This window comes from Podarcis tiliguerta (genome assembly GCF_965153285.1).
Source record: "Podarcis tiliguerta genome assembly, chromosome: 5".
In the NCBI taxonomy this organism is placed as follows: Eukaryota; Metazoa; Chordata; class Lepidosauria; order Squamata; family Lacertidae; genus Podarcis; species Podarcis tiliguerta.
This window is the reverse complement of record NC_139538.1, coordinates 63,967,527-63,985,393: the sequence shown is the minus strand read 5'-3', so window position 1 is coordinate 63,985,393 and position 17,867 is coordinate 63,967,527. Positions and strand designations below refer to the sequence as shown.

General features: G+C 39.1%; 1 protein-coding gene across 1 annotated transcript in view; it reads left to right on the top strand.

The window, feature by feature from the left end:
• PTEN (phosphatase and tensin homolog) overlaps positions 1 to 17,867 on the top strand; it is a 48,992-nt gene that overhangs the window by 13,500 nt on the left and 17,625 nt on the right. Inside the window, exons 2-5 of the mRNA XM_083443739.1 lie at positions 8,256 to 8,340; positions 11,362 to 11,406; positions 14,478 to 14,521; positions 15,392 to 15,630. Coding sequence (XP_083299865.1) covers positions 8,256 to 8,340; positions 11,362 to 11,406; positions 14,478 to 14,521; positions 15,392 to 15,630 — 413 coding nt within the window. The remainder of the gene's footprint in view (positions 1 to 8,255; positions 8,341 to 11,361; positions 11,407 to 14,477; positions 14,522 to 15,391; positions 15,631 to 17,867) is intronic.

Here is a 17,867-nt window from a genome sequence, read left to right as displayed (position 1 = left end):
GGGTTTCCAAACTATGGACCACCAATGGTCTGTGATCTTCATTCACGTGGTCTGGTATGTCCACCATTAAATATTCCTACTGATTTTTAATTGCAGTTTTATTGCTTCTTTTAAAAGAAACAAAAAAAAAATTATACAGTATATCTCATACACTCTCTACAACAGGCAGAAAAAAACATTAAACTGTCCACCAAGACCATCAGCTTTTTTCTAGTGTTCTTAGGGCGAGGGAGGTTGAAAACCACTGATTTAGACTTCTTATTGCAAAGGTAAGTCTCTGGTAGAAAAGTACAGTAGGTTGGAGTGATTCTTGGAAACCATCTAAATTTTAGCTGCTTCTTTTTTGGACCTTCCATTTTATACACAGCCCCACCTGGAGAAGAACAGCTGGGCAACTCTTGTGAGTGAAAAAACTGAAAAATCCTGCCTCCTGCCGTTGTTGCACTTCTATACACCCCCCCCCCCCCCCGGAAATCAGCAGTGACTAGATTTCTTGGACACTGGTTTGCTGCCATGATGTCTGGTTTGCTCCTTAGTCTATGTAAACATCTTAAGCAGCTTTGCAAATAATTACACAGGGAATGTTTGCCCGCCCTAACTAACCCTGTATACTTTGTGCTGCTGCTCCTTCATCCTTCCCCATCCTGCCTCTACTATTGTACCCCTACTATAAACGTGCCATCTTCTTGTTGCTGCGACACTTCACCATGAGCTTAAAAGTCAGGTTAATTGATAACTGGACTTTAGTATCAAATCTACATGGTTAGGATAGCTGGATTCGTAAGTCTTTAACACTTGTGGTTGAAAGAGATGGGTGATAGAATGTTGAGGTAGAACTGACAGGTAATAGAGCACTGTGCTGCAGTTTTTCCTAACTAGGTGAAACAGTATAGAACTGTGGTTGTTGGTATGTTTGCATGCCTGTGTTCTCTATTGCAGGCTTTTATATTAGTTGGCCCTTAAATATGAAAAAGGTAGAGAAGTGCAGCAATTAACTTTGACACCTGACTCCTAAAATAGCTTTTCAGGAATAGCAGCAATAGTGGATGGGTAGGGTGAGTAAGTATGATGCAACCTAAGACTGGGGACAGTGACTGGTTATCCCTTGCAAGTTGCAGACTGGATGGCTAGATAAAGTTTCTTTTGACTGTAGCCTTTGCTTATCTGTGCTTCCTTGTTAATGCAATTTAGTAAAATTGTTTCACTGGTCTTTCTCTTCATACCCACGGGTATTTGCAGTTGTCTCTCGAGGTCATAACTGCACTTTAGGTGTACCTATAGATAAAATATTTTTGAGTTCTAGTCTTCAGAAGTGTTTGTGCTACTCTTTCATGCATATACTCATTGGAAACTACAATGCTACTGTTAATCTTTCCTCCCACAATTTTTTGGAAAGCTTGATAAGTAGAAATTGGAATAATCTCTAGGAGTGTAATTTACGATAATAGATTTCACTGCTGAATATCTCATTGTGCAGAGGTGGTGAACACAAGGCATAGTGGGTTATGCTGCCCTCTTGTGCTGAAAGTCAGGAAACACATACCTTTGTCCATTAATAGCTCCCTTCCTCCTCTTGACCAGTCTGTTTCCTGTCTTGACCAGGAGCAGAGGTGTGTGTGTACTCCTCAGTTGCCTACTCCTCAGACTTGTGGTTAGTGTTTTAAATACATTTTGTCGGTGTGTGTGTGTGTGTGTGTGTGTGGGGCTGGTCTTTGTCTGATCTGTGTTTGTATTGCTTGCCAGAAGTCCCCCCTCCAGGTTTTACCTTACTGGTGTTTTCCGACAACATCATTTTTCTTCAGCTTTTATTATCTGACTTTCACCATCAGGTCCGAAGGGTGGGTTACAACAGTTTAAAATTCAACATTAAAACTGTTAAAACAAATGACACCTTTGATAGTACTTAGTTCTTGGTAGAATTTGAGTGACTTGGCTGAGGGTTTACACAGGGTGGTAGATGCAAGCTGAGATACTATGTATATATGGACAGTACAGTAATAAAGTAAGTATACTTTAAATGTAAGTTAAATTGGCTTTAATCGTTTCTTTGACAGATAGTCTTCTGGATAGTTTTTGAAGATGTCAGTACTTTAGAATCAAAGACAAATAGATGAGTCTTTCTATATTGTATAATTAAACCAAAAATAAGGTTTCTGGGTCTTATACTGCTCCTTTGTGTCCATTTAAATAGCAGTTTAAGATTAAGATTACTAGCACTGTGCAAGTTCTTATTGCATGACAATATTCTGCTATTGCCTGGAGGTTTGAGAAGATACTACTTTCTTTCACTGACTTTAAAGTGGGGCTTTGTTTCTGTTGCCCATTAGTGGTTCTCTTCCTCCTCTGATTGCAGGATGCTGAGCAGATATATCTATTCCAGTATTCTGGTTGTAGTTCAGGTACTGAGCCAGAAATGTTTTGGAGTATTTATTCCATTTTCTTTGTTTAAGTATGTAAACACATGTGAAGCCTCAAGATAATAATAGAGGCTGTCAAGGAAGGGAACTCCCCACAGTTCGTGGATTCCATGAAGTGTGTTGTCTTTTCCACCAATGCCAGAAGCTCCACAAGGAACTCTGATAGGCTTCTGAAGACAATTGCGCTAGAACATTACTTTCATTCAAGTGCTCAACTTTCAGAATTTCTTCCAGTGCTGATTGCTTATCTGACTCAAGACTTCACCTGTGCACTTTCACTTCTAGTTGCCTTAACAGTGCAGTTGGCTTATACTTTCAGTAGAATTCTGAAGTTTTCAGGTGACCCTGCAGTGCAGTGCTTAATGGGTTCTTCAGCAAGTAGTCAAATATCTGTCAGGTTCCATGCCTCTTTATCAGGGAGAGCTTAGTGCTGATTGCAAAGGAGTGAATCCTATACAGGTGACTCAACTTACACGGGGGTTACATTCCAGGGATAGTGCATAAAGCCAAAATCTCATATAGTCAAAACACATTTTGGGTTCAGTGGTAGGTGGGATTGCCAAAGTAATATTTTCCTGGACACCTGCCCTCTTTCTGCCTCCTTTTCAATTTTCTAAAAATAAAGAATTGCCTACTGTGTAAAGCTGAATGCGTGCAAGTTAAATGCACATAAGTTGTGAGTTACCTGTATAGTTAAGAAAACTTAACACTCTCTAGGCAGGCACCATTCTAGACCACTGCTCTGCACTCACCATAGGCATCAGGTCACCTTTTCACTTTTCCACCAATGCCACTATTGAGAAGAACATGTCTCAAGGTATACTTCTGCATTCCAATCTGCCTTGGCTGAATGTCTCTGCCTGGAAGTTGAATAGAAGGCTCCTAAAGGCCACCCACCTAAAGTGGTAGGTACTGTTCTGTCATCCAGGTATCCTTCCATGCTCTGCATTTATCATTCTGCATGATCAATCTTCCTAGACAGTGTAAAGAAGGTTAACTGCATTTAAAGAATCCTGGGATCACTGCAGCATCTTCATACTACCTTGTCAGCATTGCAGAAGTTGCCATCTGAGTTGTTAAAATCTGTGTCTTTGTTGTTTCTCAGATTGGTTTTTTTTAACCCCTAGTTGTCATCACTTCAGTCTGTCATGGTGGTTGTTCTTTGCACAAATTTGTCATTCATCTCATAAACATGCTTCCATTTTCAGCAGGAGCAGGAGCTTGTCCTTACAACCTGTTGCTTTCCAGCCTTGGAAAGGGCATGGTATTGTCTGGATGTGTGAAGAGCTTTGAGGTTTGCTTTGGGAACCAAACAGTTTAGGCAGTCAGAGGCTTTCTTTAACTTTTTTCAGCCAAAGTGGCAGGGGGAGCGTCCACCAGAGCAAGGTGAATAAAAGGCTATATTTTCCTTGCTTTCATATTCTCTGACATAGCCTTTCCCAACATTGAGTCCCCCAGATGTTGTGGGCTATGACTCCCATCAGCTTCATTCAGCATGGCTCAGTGGTCAGGGATGATGGGAATTGTAGTCTCAACAACATATGGGGACATAGGGTTGGGAAAGGTTACTCTAAATTACCTGTTCCATCTAACATTATGACTTACTCTGCAGATTGGTGGTAGTATCTGCAGTTTTTGCAAATAATACCCTACACAAAGTTTGTTGAATCTCCACATGGTCACATCCTAACCTTCTGAGAATGTTTGACAGTCTCTTGATGTGTGCAAGACTTTTTGATATTAATTTATTGTTCCTAACCTTTCAGACAATCTGATTTCTTGTTTGTTTCGTTTCACTCAGCTTCTCTGAAGAGAAAGTTGTTTAGCTGTACCCTGTCTCTCCTGCTTCTAGAGTTTAAGATGTATCAGCTCTCAGTAGCAAAAAATTCAGGCAGGGTGGTTCTAAGGACATGCCTAAAATAAATTCAATTTTGCAGCAACAAGAAGAATTGATATTGCCAAAGTTTTATCCCACTTCTCCATGAGTAGGCTTGGCATTCTTTAGATGCGTGAAGAGCTATTAGAGCATACGTTAATAGAACAAACTACTAAGGCAAACAAACTCTTTCCACCCTAACACCTTGGGATAGAAAGTAAGAAGCTACACCTTACTTAGTTAGGTGGATTAAAGTGTGCATCGCATTAGCTTATGAATCACTGAAGTTATTTGTGCCAGAACATCTCAGCATATTCAACCATGACAACTTCAGCAGCTTTTTTCAGCAAATGCGCTTTTTTGCAAGGTGTGCAGAGTGGCTATGCAGGCTACACCAACAGCATTCATTAGGCATTACAAAATTGATAAATGTTCTTCAGCAAAGGCAGCTTTGGGGAGGAAGTCCTCCAGCAGGTTATTTAATAGGCAACTGTCGCATGGTTCCCACTGAGAGGGTTTTAGCTTTAGTGCATCTCACCATACCATATATTAGCACCTCTAGAGAAGGAACCCTTGCTCTCACTTGAAAGGGGTTTCTCAGAGGCATTGAACACATGGTAGGTCCTTGAATTTTGGGGATGACTGGCAGGCTGTATAAATGCTTAATTCTGTGAACTGCCCTGAGATCTTATAATGAAGCGTGTTATATAAATTGAATGAATGAATGAATGTAGGGAGGATTGTTCTGCTTTCACAGTTGGAGGCAATATGCTTCTGAATACTAGTTGCTGGAACCTACAAAAGGGGAGAATATGCTTGTATTCAGGTCCAGCACAGGTTCTGGTCCCCCCCCCCCGGCAACTGATTGGCTACTGTTAGAACAGAATGCTGGATTAGATGGGCCATTGGCCTGATTCAGCAGACTCTTCTTATGTTCTTAGGTTTTCTCCTGTGCTGCATTGCTTTGGTGATTTGTTCTGTATATGAGTAATGAAAGAGACTGGTCAAGAGATGGAGGAGCAAGGAACAGAGAAAGGTCTGTGTTTTGTGTCTTTGGGCAAAAATGGGTAGCATAGCCCACCATGCCATCTGAGAAACGTATTTCAGGCAAAAAAAATGGTTCCTTTCCTTTGAGTAGGCTTAAGTGCTTATGCAAAGGTAATTTGATAGAGTACAGTATATCAGGCTAAATATATGATACTTTGCTTCTTTATTACAGTACTTACTGACAATCTAATGTTAACGTGAGGCTTCTATTTGTTTGCTGAATTTATGCTATTTCAATTCCTGGATGAGATGGCTATAAAAAGATCCAGTTTGAGAACATATCGAAAATTATCTGTAGTGTTACTTAAGAGGAATGTAGGCTGTGTGTAGCCTGTGATGGTTGAAATTATGCAAATGAGCCAGACTGGACTCTTGGCCTCATGTGCTTTCTCCACCCTCGCTTTATTTTTTAATATATATATACTAAAATAAAATTCTCAACATGGTTAAGTGTTGTAAAAAAACAACAACAACTTAAAAATTAGATCTTCTTTCCTAAATAGTAGGGCAAAGGAAGACCATATATTTGCTGGTTTGGATTAAATGGAACATCATGGCTACCTTACATCAGGAGGGCAGAGAGGGATCTCCCCTGTCAGCAAGGCTAAGGCCCAGGCATGTTAATGTCAGAACGTAGCTTACCATTATTTTTGAACTATACCTGTACTTAGATCATGTAAATTGCTTCAGTGGAATTAAGATTTCACTTTCTTTTATGTAAGTTCCCAATGAAGTGCAGAAATCAGCGAAAGACTGATTTAAAATCATATTATGTATAATCTGGTGAAAAGTGTAGAATAGAAGAACTTACTCTCTTTCTGGATGTCTTGCAAATTACTCCAACACAAAAGTTACTAGTGTACAAGATAGTGTACAGGTTGTTTTTTTTAAAGATAAAATCAGATAATTCTGCATTTACCTTGAAATGAATCTCATTTCTATCAAGCATACAATATGAAATTCTGTGTAGAAGATTTTTTTTTTAAAAAAAATTACTTCTGAGGACAAGGTGTTTGTGTATTTGTTTATTTACATAACACAGTTTGTGTGTGTCTATATGAATTATTGTTGCAAATTTTAAAAAATTAGCATGATCAACCAAACAACATGGATGCTTACCACTTGGATAAGTGCTATTTTGGTTTGTAATTACCTGTTTTGTTTACTTGCAGGTGCAAGTGAAGGTTTTTGCTTTTGTTTGGTTAGACTTGACTATGATATTGGGAAACAAGCCAACTTCAAAATATGGTTCACGATCCTGGCTTTGTTTCCTACCATGTATAATAATCACAATTCTCTGATTGGGTGAAATGAGTTGCTGTCATCAGTTTAAAATGAGTGGCATGCATGGAAAAGTGTTTTTGTTTTGTTACATTTATATCCTGCCTTTACACCAATGAGCTCAAGGTGTCCTACACAGGTCTCTCCCTTTCCATTTTATCTTTGCAACAGCCCTATGCTGTGGGTTAGGCTGTGAGGTAGGTGAGACCATAACTGGCCCAAGGTAATCCAGTGAGCATCATGGCTCAGTGGATATACTATACAGAAGGTTCTGGAGGTAACAGCTGGTATCTGTTGAGCAGGTACATTTTGCTGCAGATGATGGAAGGGCAAGTGTCAGTCTAGTTTGGTAGTTATGAACAATTATAACAATGAGAGTTTAACAAATTGTAAAACTTGGAGTACATAAAATAGTGTGAGCTGGATTTGAGTGCATTATTCTGGTGAGAGACAGGATGATGGCTTTTGGAGTAGAGACTAGATATTAACAAATCAGAACATTTTCTTTTTCCTGTGTTTATATTCAGATTTATATGTACCTTCACACATGTGTTGTGTGTGAGAGGCTTGGAGCCATATGATGCTGTGGTACAGGAACAGGAGATGTTCTATATCTCTTGGCAGCATATGCAGCTACCCAGTCTCTGAATACTCAGAGCTTGCCAAAGTAGCCCAAATGGACAGACTGCTTCTGTTTGTACTCCACAGATGGTCTGACTGGAGCAAGCTTGCAACTTGGGAGGTTCTGGTGAAGGGAAGGAAGCGCCCTGGATGTGGCGATTCTGTACCTCTTCAGTACAGTGGTGCCTCGCAAGACGAAATTAATTTGTTCTGCGAGTTTCTTCGTCTTGTGAATTTTTCGTCTTGCGAAGCACGGTTTCCCATAGGAAATGCATTGACGGTTTCCCATAGGAATGCATTGATGGTTTTAAGAAAAAGGCACAAGACGTTTTCGTCTTGCGAAGCAAGCCCATAGGGAAATTCGTCTTGCGAAGCAACTCAAAAAACTCTTTCGTCTTGCGAGTTTTTCGTCTTGCGAGGCATTCGTCTTGCGAGGTACCACTGTAATCTGATCCTTGCAAGGCTGTGTCTTGGCAGCTAGGAAACACTAGAGAGCAACTAAGTCAAACTTAGTGGTCAACTATGCATAAATCACTAGATCCATGGTGGCTGTTTTGATGATAGGGGCTGCACGGGTATGAAACAGTTTCTTGACCCTCAAGCTGAAGGGTAGACTAAATAAAATTGTGAGTTATATGACATGTAATACTGTTGTTACACTGCTTGATCTTTCAAAATGGTAGATATTAATTTCTCTCTATTGAAAACAAGAACATTCTGCTTCCAAGTAATTGTTAAGATTACATGTGAGCAATCCAAGGCCCTCAAAGACCTTCCCTATGGGTTGGCAAACCACTGCCTGTTGCCCCTCTGTACTCCCAGTCCTGTTCTTCTTAGCCTGCCAAACAGTTGTTTCCCTGATGGTGGAATATTAGAACCTTTTTCTCTATAGAAAGTGTCTGAAATGGTTGCTTAAATCCAGTCTCTATAGTTACTTGCTTGAAATATTTAACACTTTATGTACTATTTCACAATGTTACTCTGTAAATATTTCTCTTAACTTGACTATTCAGATATTTATCCAAATATAATTGCAATGGGTTTTCCTGCAGAAAGACTTGAAGGAGTATACAGAAACAATATTGATGACGTTGTGAGGTAAGAATTTGTGTCTGTACATCTTAATGTCATCTGGGAGTAAATGTATAAATATGAGATTTCTTGGGGACAAAATGTTACAAAATGTCTATGTTCCCTTCCACAGGGTTCCCCATTTCTGAGATTATCACATATTTTATTCAAATGAGAACTAAAACAATGTTTTAGTATCTTTTACAATGCAGTGTGTTTTTCTCTGCCAAATCTAAAACAAAAGCAAATATTAAGATTTGAAGTTTTAAGGTAATTAACTGAAGTATTACTTTTTTACATGACAATATATCGGCATTATGTTTAATCTAGCTAGTGCATTCATCGTTACTATTTTTATTTTTGTATAATTCTGCAGTTTGGTGTCAGTTCAGCAAATCTAGTACCTCTGAATTCATCTATGCACTTAATAGCCATATTGGGTAAGGCAGAAATTAGTTGACAAGTTTGGTTGTTAATTCTCCAGCTCTTCAGTGAATGTTTGCCTCTCTAATTTTAATCTCTGTTAGTATGTGAAGTCTGCGTATTAGGTGTAACATTAACAGATTCCAATCCCAATCCCATTCACTTTTTTTTCTAACCCCCTCCTTCCATGCCAGCCCACAGATAGCAGTTCAGACGCATACAATAGATGGAAGAAAGGGAGGGGGATGACAGAACAGGAATGACCTCATGATGATTTTATATAGTCTTGTTCCTTTTTTTGTAATTGTTTTGTGAAACTGTAATTCAAGTATTTGCCCTCCCAAAATTTTCCACTGTAAATGACTTCAAGGGTGACTATAACAATTTATTTTAGCATTATAATCTAAAAGCTGCAGAAAGGCAGCTACACAAAGTGCTGGTGATGGAGAAGTATCATATTTTAGTGCTGAAAGGTGAAACTCATCTAAAACCAGGGTAAATAAGATCAATGATTTAATAAAAACATTATTTTAAAAGAAAACCCACTTTTTTGGGGGGGGGGGAAATCATATTACATGTTAGACTAATATTAAATATGGATATAAGCATGTAAGTCCTATTACTAATCTTTAAGCTAAGTAGATGCTTCTATGAGATCAATTGAGTTAAAGGAGAATTTGATGATTTCTGAAATATGAAAGTCCATGCTCTATCTCCAACATAGGCATTTCATTTTCACCTGTTAAAAATGGGGGGGGGGGCAGTAGGAAAATGCAGTGCACTGGCATATGTATAAGCACTTGGAGCTCTTTGGATGTTGCAGTTGCATCTGTATATATAATTACAACCTTTCACGAAGTAGTTCAGGTGTTTCCACCTTCGTCTAATTTCTCATTACCTACCACAATCTCTAGCACATACCTCCTTCACATATCATATACACAAAATGTTCCTGGCCAATAAAGGTTAGGTGTTGATTGTGTGAGAAAAATGTATGGAGCAGAGCATCACGATAGCTTACTGAGCTTGCATGTCCTCATTGGTGGCTACTATGCAGTTCCCTAGATTTTTATTAGTTGTGGTTTGATATGCTGGTTATCTAATAGCTTTTCAATGGAGCACTTCTGTATATTTAGAAAGGAATAGCCACATATGAGTTAATTCTTTTTAAAAACTATTCTAAATTTTTTTTTACACAAAAAGTAAAGGTAAGAAAATTGCAAATATTAGCACAATACCCTTATTAACACCTTTAGTAGACCAACCAAAAAACAGCTCATATTAAAATATTTTGCAAGGTTTCAAGTTCTCCAGAACTCTTCATCAGACTACTTGGTGAAAGATGCAGTTGAGCAGGGGAGGGAGAAAATTTGGCTGCTATTGAAACCATAGAGTGAGTTTCTTGTCATATTTTTAACATGAAATGGTCAAGGAAATTGCAGATACTTAAGTGATATGCAGGTATCAGGGTTTTAAAAAAAGAGTTTTAGAGGTATTGATTCATAAAGGTAGGTGATGTTTTTGCAAGATGTATCTATCTAAATAAGTTGGTGAATTTTATCAGGGATGTTGGTTTCAGTGGCCTTTATTACCCCGTAAGTGAAAGAGCCATATCAAAAGTGGCATAGTGCCAATAACTGTAATGCTTTCTGCTTAAGGTTTGGACCAGGGGTCAGCAAACTTTTTCAGCAGGGGACAAGTCAACTGTCCCTCAGACCTTGTGGGGGCCGAACTATATTTTTTGGGGGGGAAATGAACAAATTCCTATGCCCCACAAATAAACCAGAGATGCATTTTAAATAAAAGCACACATTCTACTCATGTAGAAACACTAGCAGGCCCCACGAATAACCCAGAGATGCATTTTAAATAAAAAGACACATTCTACTCATGTAGAAACATGCTGATTCCCGGGCCATCCGCAGGCCGGAAGGCGATTGGGCCGTATCTGGCCCCCGGGCCTTAGTTTGCCTACCCATGGTTTGGACCCTTGCTAAATTCTTGTTTGCTTCCTCACTGTGACCTTGCTTTGTTCCCTGTTTTGTGAGAGCAGAGTACTGGGGAATTGTGCAAAAGTGAAAGTGTCCATAGAACAATAGGCAGTGTTTTTCATTGGTTATGCAATGAGTAGGGATTGATTATATGAGATTAAGGCTTGCACTTTCTCCGTTGCATTTATTTTGCAAGTTATTTGGAATTGGGCAATTAGTGTAGTTGTGATTAACTTTCATTTAGCTGCTTTAGTTTTCCTCATCTAAATTGAGGTTGAATCCCTTATTCTGAGGCAGATTCTATGAAATCTAAAATTAAATGCCAAAATTAAAGAGTACTAATTCTTACCCTTGCATAGAACAATAAGGCCATCTTTAGAACAACATCTGCTTCAGTTTCTCAATAAAAATGCTTTGAGGAGTAAACTGCAATTTTAATTTCACACACTTTCCCACATTAGTAATTGTGAGGAAATATTTGTGCAAATTAAGGACAGCAGCAATAGTAGGTACTACATACACATCAAAATTGATATCAACATTTAGTTTGAGATAGATATGTCTTATCGAGCAACTATGTAAAATAATGATGTCAAATATATGTTTGTGTGACTTGTGTGTGTTTTTCTTTAAGGTTTTTGGATTCAAAACATAAAAACCATTACAAGATATACAATCTGTAAGTATACTTCTTACATATACTGACCCAAATATTTCTAACAGAGGAAGTTAAGTTCCTTTTTATTTGAGAGGTAGATCTCAAAGATATTCAACAGACTTAAACATTAAAAAATGCTGAATGTAAGCATCGTGAACTTATTTTGTAAGGGTGGTGGTATGGTGCAGTTTAATGTTACTTGGGCTGTTTTAAATAACATGGTAGAATGTCTTCCTTGCAGCTTGTAACCTTATGATAAAGTGAAATTATTCAGGCAGCTTTTGTTGATTTGATGACATCGTCACATTGAAGCAAAATTGTTATGTGTTTCATTAAACTTTTTGTGGAAAGCCTTAGTTTGCTATTCTCAGGCTACATTTTATATATTGAATTCTTTCAGATTTTGCTATATAGTTAAATTTCATGTCAAGGATCCTAGGGCTTATAGTAAACTAGAAAGAAACAGATGTATGAGTAACATTTTTATCAATTAAAATATATATTTATATAAAGAAAAACATTGTATAAGAATGTCAACATCCACACTTGATACTTATGTTCCAAATTTGATTTTTAATCAACTGAACAGTTGATTTTTTAAAATCCAGAACAGTTTACTATTTTTAAAAAGTTATAATGTTTTTCAAGCTGTTAAATGTTTAGGATTTTTAATAAAAGAAATGATGTAACATTTCTTGATGTAACAGCTAGAGCAAAGAAAACCGATAAAAAGAGCAGCTGCCATCAGTTGCCCATTAAAAACAACAACATAAATTTACATTCATATGGGAGAAAGTGATCCCTGAAGTACCTAAGGTCAAAATCATTTGAATTGTGCCTGGGAACTCAGTAGGACCCAATAAAACTTTTTCAACCCAGATGTAATATGATCAGACCAACATGTCTCAGTCTTGTTCTAATAGTGTCAAGTGGTTTCCATTGAAACAGCTGGTAAAATAGAGGGGGGAAACTCAGTTTTAGCAGCAGTTTCAATGCAAACCACTCGGTGCTACAGAAGCAGCAAAGCTGCTTATGCTGCATTTCTCAGGTGCCTGACAAACAGCTGGCTGTCGGGCACTTGAGAAGTACTATCCAGCTACATTATGTGGGCATGACAACCTACCTGTCACCCATCTTTTGTCATAATGAGATCAGATTGACAGGTTGATTGTCATGCCCCTCCGTCAAAGTTAGCTGGCAGTTTGGGGTTAGCTAAAGAGCTGGCCCATTGGGCCAAAAAGGTTTTCCACCCTATGTTACAGGAATAAGCCTACACAAGCTTCAGACTTGTACTGTTCCTGTCTGTCTTCCTAGTTTCTGCATGCACAGAGAAAATTGAAAGCTTTCCCTCTAGAACTAATCACAGTGACATCCAAATTCTGCAAAATGATTGGTTTTAACTAAGAATATCAGTGGCAAAGCTTTCTTCCTTTTTTGTGTTACAGGTTCATGTTATTGTTCAAGTCTGTAATATCTGTTACTTCTCCAGAATGTAACTCATTAATAGTAATTCAATTTGGTGGAATAATCTGCTTGGTATTTTGATTTGCTGAGCTTCTTTTTGTTTTAACTTCACCTATTTCTACTGGCTTTAAATGTTTTACCTATGTGGTACTTAGGACTGTCACTTGGATACTGTACATGGTGAACTTTTAAATACCTTTTTAAAAACTCCGTGGTAGATTCAAAATGTTGCATTTCATAGGCTTCCTTAAATGTAATATATACAACTTGCAATGGAAGCATTTTTTACAACTCCAACCATATTAGCTTTAGAAGAAATTGCACACTTTTCAGTAACTGGCTTCATGACAGCTGTGGTATTGATCTAGCACAGGGATCAGCAACCCAGTAGGTGTCCCAGACTCAGAGCTTTCATTTTTTTAAAAAAAGTCTAGCCCTCCTAGAGGAAAAATTGTGGAGCAAAATGTGCAGGTATCTTTAAAGTAATTAGTGTGGCTACCTCAACACCCCCCCCCCCCGGTATTGAGAAATGCTCCCTGTTACTAAACAGTAACAGCATCTCTCTCTTTCTCTGTGTATGTGGTCTCCAGAATCAGAAATCAGGACCAGCAGCATATAGCTGACTTCCCGTGATGAGCATGTCAGGGGTGGTGTTGTCTCTCTAATGGGTTATGCGATGCTCCTTCCATGACTGCCATAATTGGTGCTCCCAGCACTCTCAAAAATGTGCCTTTCGCCAGGGCAGATTTCAATCTAAAATTCAGAAATAGCTTGCTGGCCAGTTGAGAATGTTACCATTATAGAGCAGTTTACCAGCAGCCTGTTGATTGCGGTTGGAGGACGGAATACAGCATTTAGTTTTTGGGGACCAAATATATACATTGGGTTTTGTAAACCTATGGGGTACTATTAAATTCACAGTACCATTTGAAGTGATCTTAAGGAAATTGAAAAAGTTGTCTAGAAAGTATTGTTTTTACCCTCTATGCTCCTCTTTTACAAGAAATTTAAAGAACTAGTTTTGTGCTGAGTATCTGTAGACATAATGAGTACCTAATACATAGCAGTCTGCAGGGTCACATAGACCCACAGGAACATCTGTGTATGGTTTCCAGTTTTCTCAGTCATTCCAGTAGGGATAGAATTGATCCCCAAAACTGTAGGAAAGAAAAAAAGGAACATTTCACTAAATAAAGGAGTATTCTAAAATATCATATGGCAATATAATAGAAAGGGAACCTCTATCTAAATCTGTCTTCATAACAACTTTTTGAAGTAGGCTTATTAGGCCAGGAGTTGGTGGTCTGACAGAGCATGAAGGTCACCCATTGAGCTTCATGAGAGCATGGAAATGTGGATTTGGTTCTCTCCGATCCAGGTCTGATGCCTCACTGTTACAGACTCACCCTCCGTTCCATATCTGTGGACTTACATGCACCACATATTTATTTACATGGCTTGAAGAACATCTGAAACTTCTGGTTAAACATATATATTAAGCTTAATGGAAGTGTTGTTTCTAATATGGATATAGTATTAGTTAAAAATGTATTTGAAAATGATAAATTTTCTCCCTGGTAAGTAGTTTTGTTGAACTTGTAGTTAATGTATTGCAACTTTTATTTCAGATGTGCTGAAAGACATTATGACACCGCCAAATTTAACTGCAGAGGTATGCCTGTTCTTTCATATTATTTCTCCTAAACTAAGAAGCAAAATGGATTGCAAGTGATTAGAGAGGAATGTTGCTAATATAGCAAGCCACAGATTTCCTATTAGTTTGATATCCAGTAATTTCTGTGTTGGCCCCAGACAGTAAATAATGATTAGGAAAGGAATTTATCTTTTCAGTGAATCAATTTTTCCTGTTCTATATCATTCAATATTTATTTGGAAGAGACTTGTACTTGGCAAGGACTGGCATTCATATGTATGGATACTAAGTACAATGTCTGTCATTTGCATAAAGCACTGTGTTTTCTCAGGTGTCAGTCACCTGATGTCATTATGACATCAAATGATTACTTGTGGGTCCTGCCCACCTGTCAAGTTGATCCGCGGAATGGAGGAAGATAAAAATCTGGCATACCCAGCCAAAAAGGAGCCCCACCCCACCCTGTGTTAAACGGTAGTGCAGACTTTTTGGATATAATAGTAAGGCTATAACAGGCTGCTCTACGTACTGCAGTCTCTTTATAAATTTTTTATAATATAAATTACTGATTTTTAGTTTGCTCTGTTTCATTCCACAACTAAATTATGACACACCAAACTCTGTGTAGGCCACGAACAGCATATATTAGCCCACGTGTGACTTAATTTTTTGCTGCCTTACTGGGATTTCCAAACACTTGGCAGGTCATAATAAATGCCTGATGGGCTGCATTTGCCATGGTATGTGACAAATTGCACAAGCCTGTATAGATGACTGCTTATGTAATTTGTATACTGTAAATCCTATAATGATTAAAACATCTAATATTGATATGTTAGATTTAACAGTAATCTGACTCTTGACTAATCAGTACACTCTGTTTTATAGTTGCACAGTATCCTTTTGAAGACCATAATCCGCCGCAGCTGGAGCTTATCAAACCTTTTTGTGAAGATCTTGACCAATGGCTTAGTGAAGATGGCAGTCATGTTGCAGCAATCCACTGTAAAGCTGGAAAGGGACGAACTGGTGTAATGATTTGTGCATATTTGTTACATCGAGGAAGATTTCAGAAGGCACAAGAAGCCCTAGATTTCTATGGGGAAGTAAGGACCAGAGATAAAAAGGTAAGAAACTTGATTTTACTTCATATTCATTATGCCTTTATTTGTAAATCACTGGTGGGTGTTTTTTTTGTTTGTTTGCTTTTTTGACATGCTTATGTTTATGCCATGAATGTACAGTAATTCTAAAAATGGTACCATTTTAAAAGATTTTTTTCTTCCACAAATGTAGTCAGCAATCTTTGCCAATAAAAAAATAAATGTTTTAGCTTCTACCTCCACCACAATAGTGCATAGTATGAAGAATGCAAAAAAAACTAACTGACTTAGACTTGTATCCTGCTGTGTCCTAGGCACTTAGCGATTTACCCAAAAGCACAGATACTTATTCCTTAAGACCCACAAGAGAGAGGAGGAATGCATGCCTCTTTGTAGAAGGCAACTGACACCCATACTTTTATAGGTACTTACATTCCAAATGCTTAAATTTTCAAAATAACTGCTACCCAATTTTTACACAGAACACTCAATCAAAATATCTTATTTGGCTAAATGTTGCATTCCTATTTGTAACAGTTTGTAATGCCATTATTTCAAATCCCCACTGTATGCTTGCGCAGTATTTTAAAAGAGAGTGTTCTCAGTTGCATTCAACTAACTTCAAATTGCCTTTCACTAACCTTTGCCAACTGTTTGTTAGAAATGCTACAGGGAGAGACTGGGGGAGAGGAAACTCAGTCTTAGGTATGGGCAAAATAAAAAAATTCCTTCCAGTAGCTCCACCGGGAGCCAATGCAGCTGGAAAAGCACTGGGTGAATATGTTCCCATGGCAGAGACCCTGTGAGGAGCCTCGCTGCAGCATTCTGCACCCGCTGGAGTTCCTGGGATAGCTTCAAGGGCAGCCCCACGTAGAGCGAATTACAGTAGTCAAGCCTGGAGGTGACCGTTGCATGGATCACTGTGGCCAGGTCGGGGCGGGAAAGGTAAGGGACCAACTGCTTGATGCGGCGAAGGTGGAAAAATGTCGCCTTGGCTGTTGCTGTAACTTGCGCCTCCATGGAAAGGGAGGCGTCAAGTATTTAGTTTCAATCTGCTCCCACGAAACCATCCAGCCACAGCTTCCAAACATCTGGTCAGTGTGTCAGGGATCGAGTATGGCCATCCATCAGCAGATAGAGCTGAGTGTCATCAGCATATTGGTGACAACCCAGCCCAAAGCTACAGATAAATCTGGGCAAGGGGGCGCATAAAGATGTTAAAAAGCATCGGGGAGAGGATTGCGCCCTGTGGCACTCCACACACCAAGGGGTGGTGCGACTGTTGGGATACTGCCAGGGAGACAATGTCCATCATGTCTCCACGTCATCTCCGTTGCGATCCATCGATCTCCCGTAGATACAGTATCAGCAATTAGCGACACGAGCTCCAGAAATAGCTTGCCACATTCCAGAGCTGATGCACGCTCTATCAGCAGAATTCACACAGCGAAAGATGCACACAGGAGAGCATTATTTACAAGTTTATTCAGCGTTGGTCAGAACAAAGAAAACATGACTGCCTGCTTTGGTGTCTCAGGCACAGAGAGAAAACGAAAGCAAAGACACAACAGAAACATCCTGTGAACAGGAAATACGCAGGCTGTGACACAAACATCCTGCTCCCTTTTAAGGTGGAACGGAAATATCCTAACAGCGACAACTCCCTTCCCAGTGCCACCCTCTGTCCCCGACCAGAGATAAAAGAGCACAGCCATTTATGGACTATGCCTGTATCCCCACATCGGCGAGGCGGTGGTACAAAAGATCATGATCGACCATGTCAAAGGCTGCTGACAAATCTAAAAGAATCAGCAGTCCTGACCCACCTTGATCCAGTTGTCTGCGGAGATAATCTGTTAGGGCGACCAGAGCCGTCTTGGTCCCAAAACCAGGACGGAATCTGGACTGAAATGGATCTAAAGCCGATGTTTTGTCCAGAAACCAACTGCTCTCTCAATTACCTTACCCAGATATGGGAGATTTGAAACTGGGCGGTAATTGGATAGATCTAAAGGATCTAGTGAAGTTTTCTTTAAGAGCGGACACACCATTGCTTCCTTCAGCTCCCCTGGGAATATCCCTGTGTCAAGGGACAAATTGATAATTTCAACTAGGGGGGTCCCCGCAATATTTGGGCACGCTCTAATCAGCCAAGACGGGCACGGATCGAGGAGGCACGCGGTGGGCCTACCAGCTTGGAGGAGTCTATCCACATCAGCAGGGAATATCCAATCGAAATGTTCTAACACTGGACCCGAAGA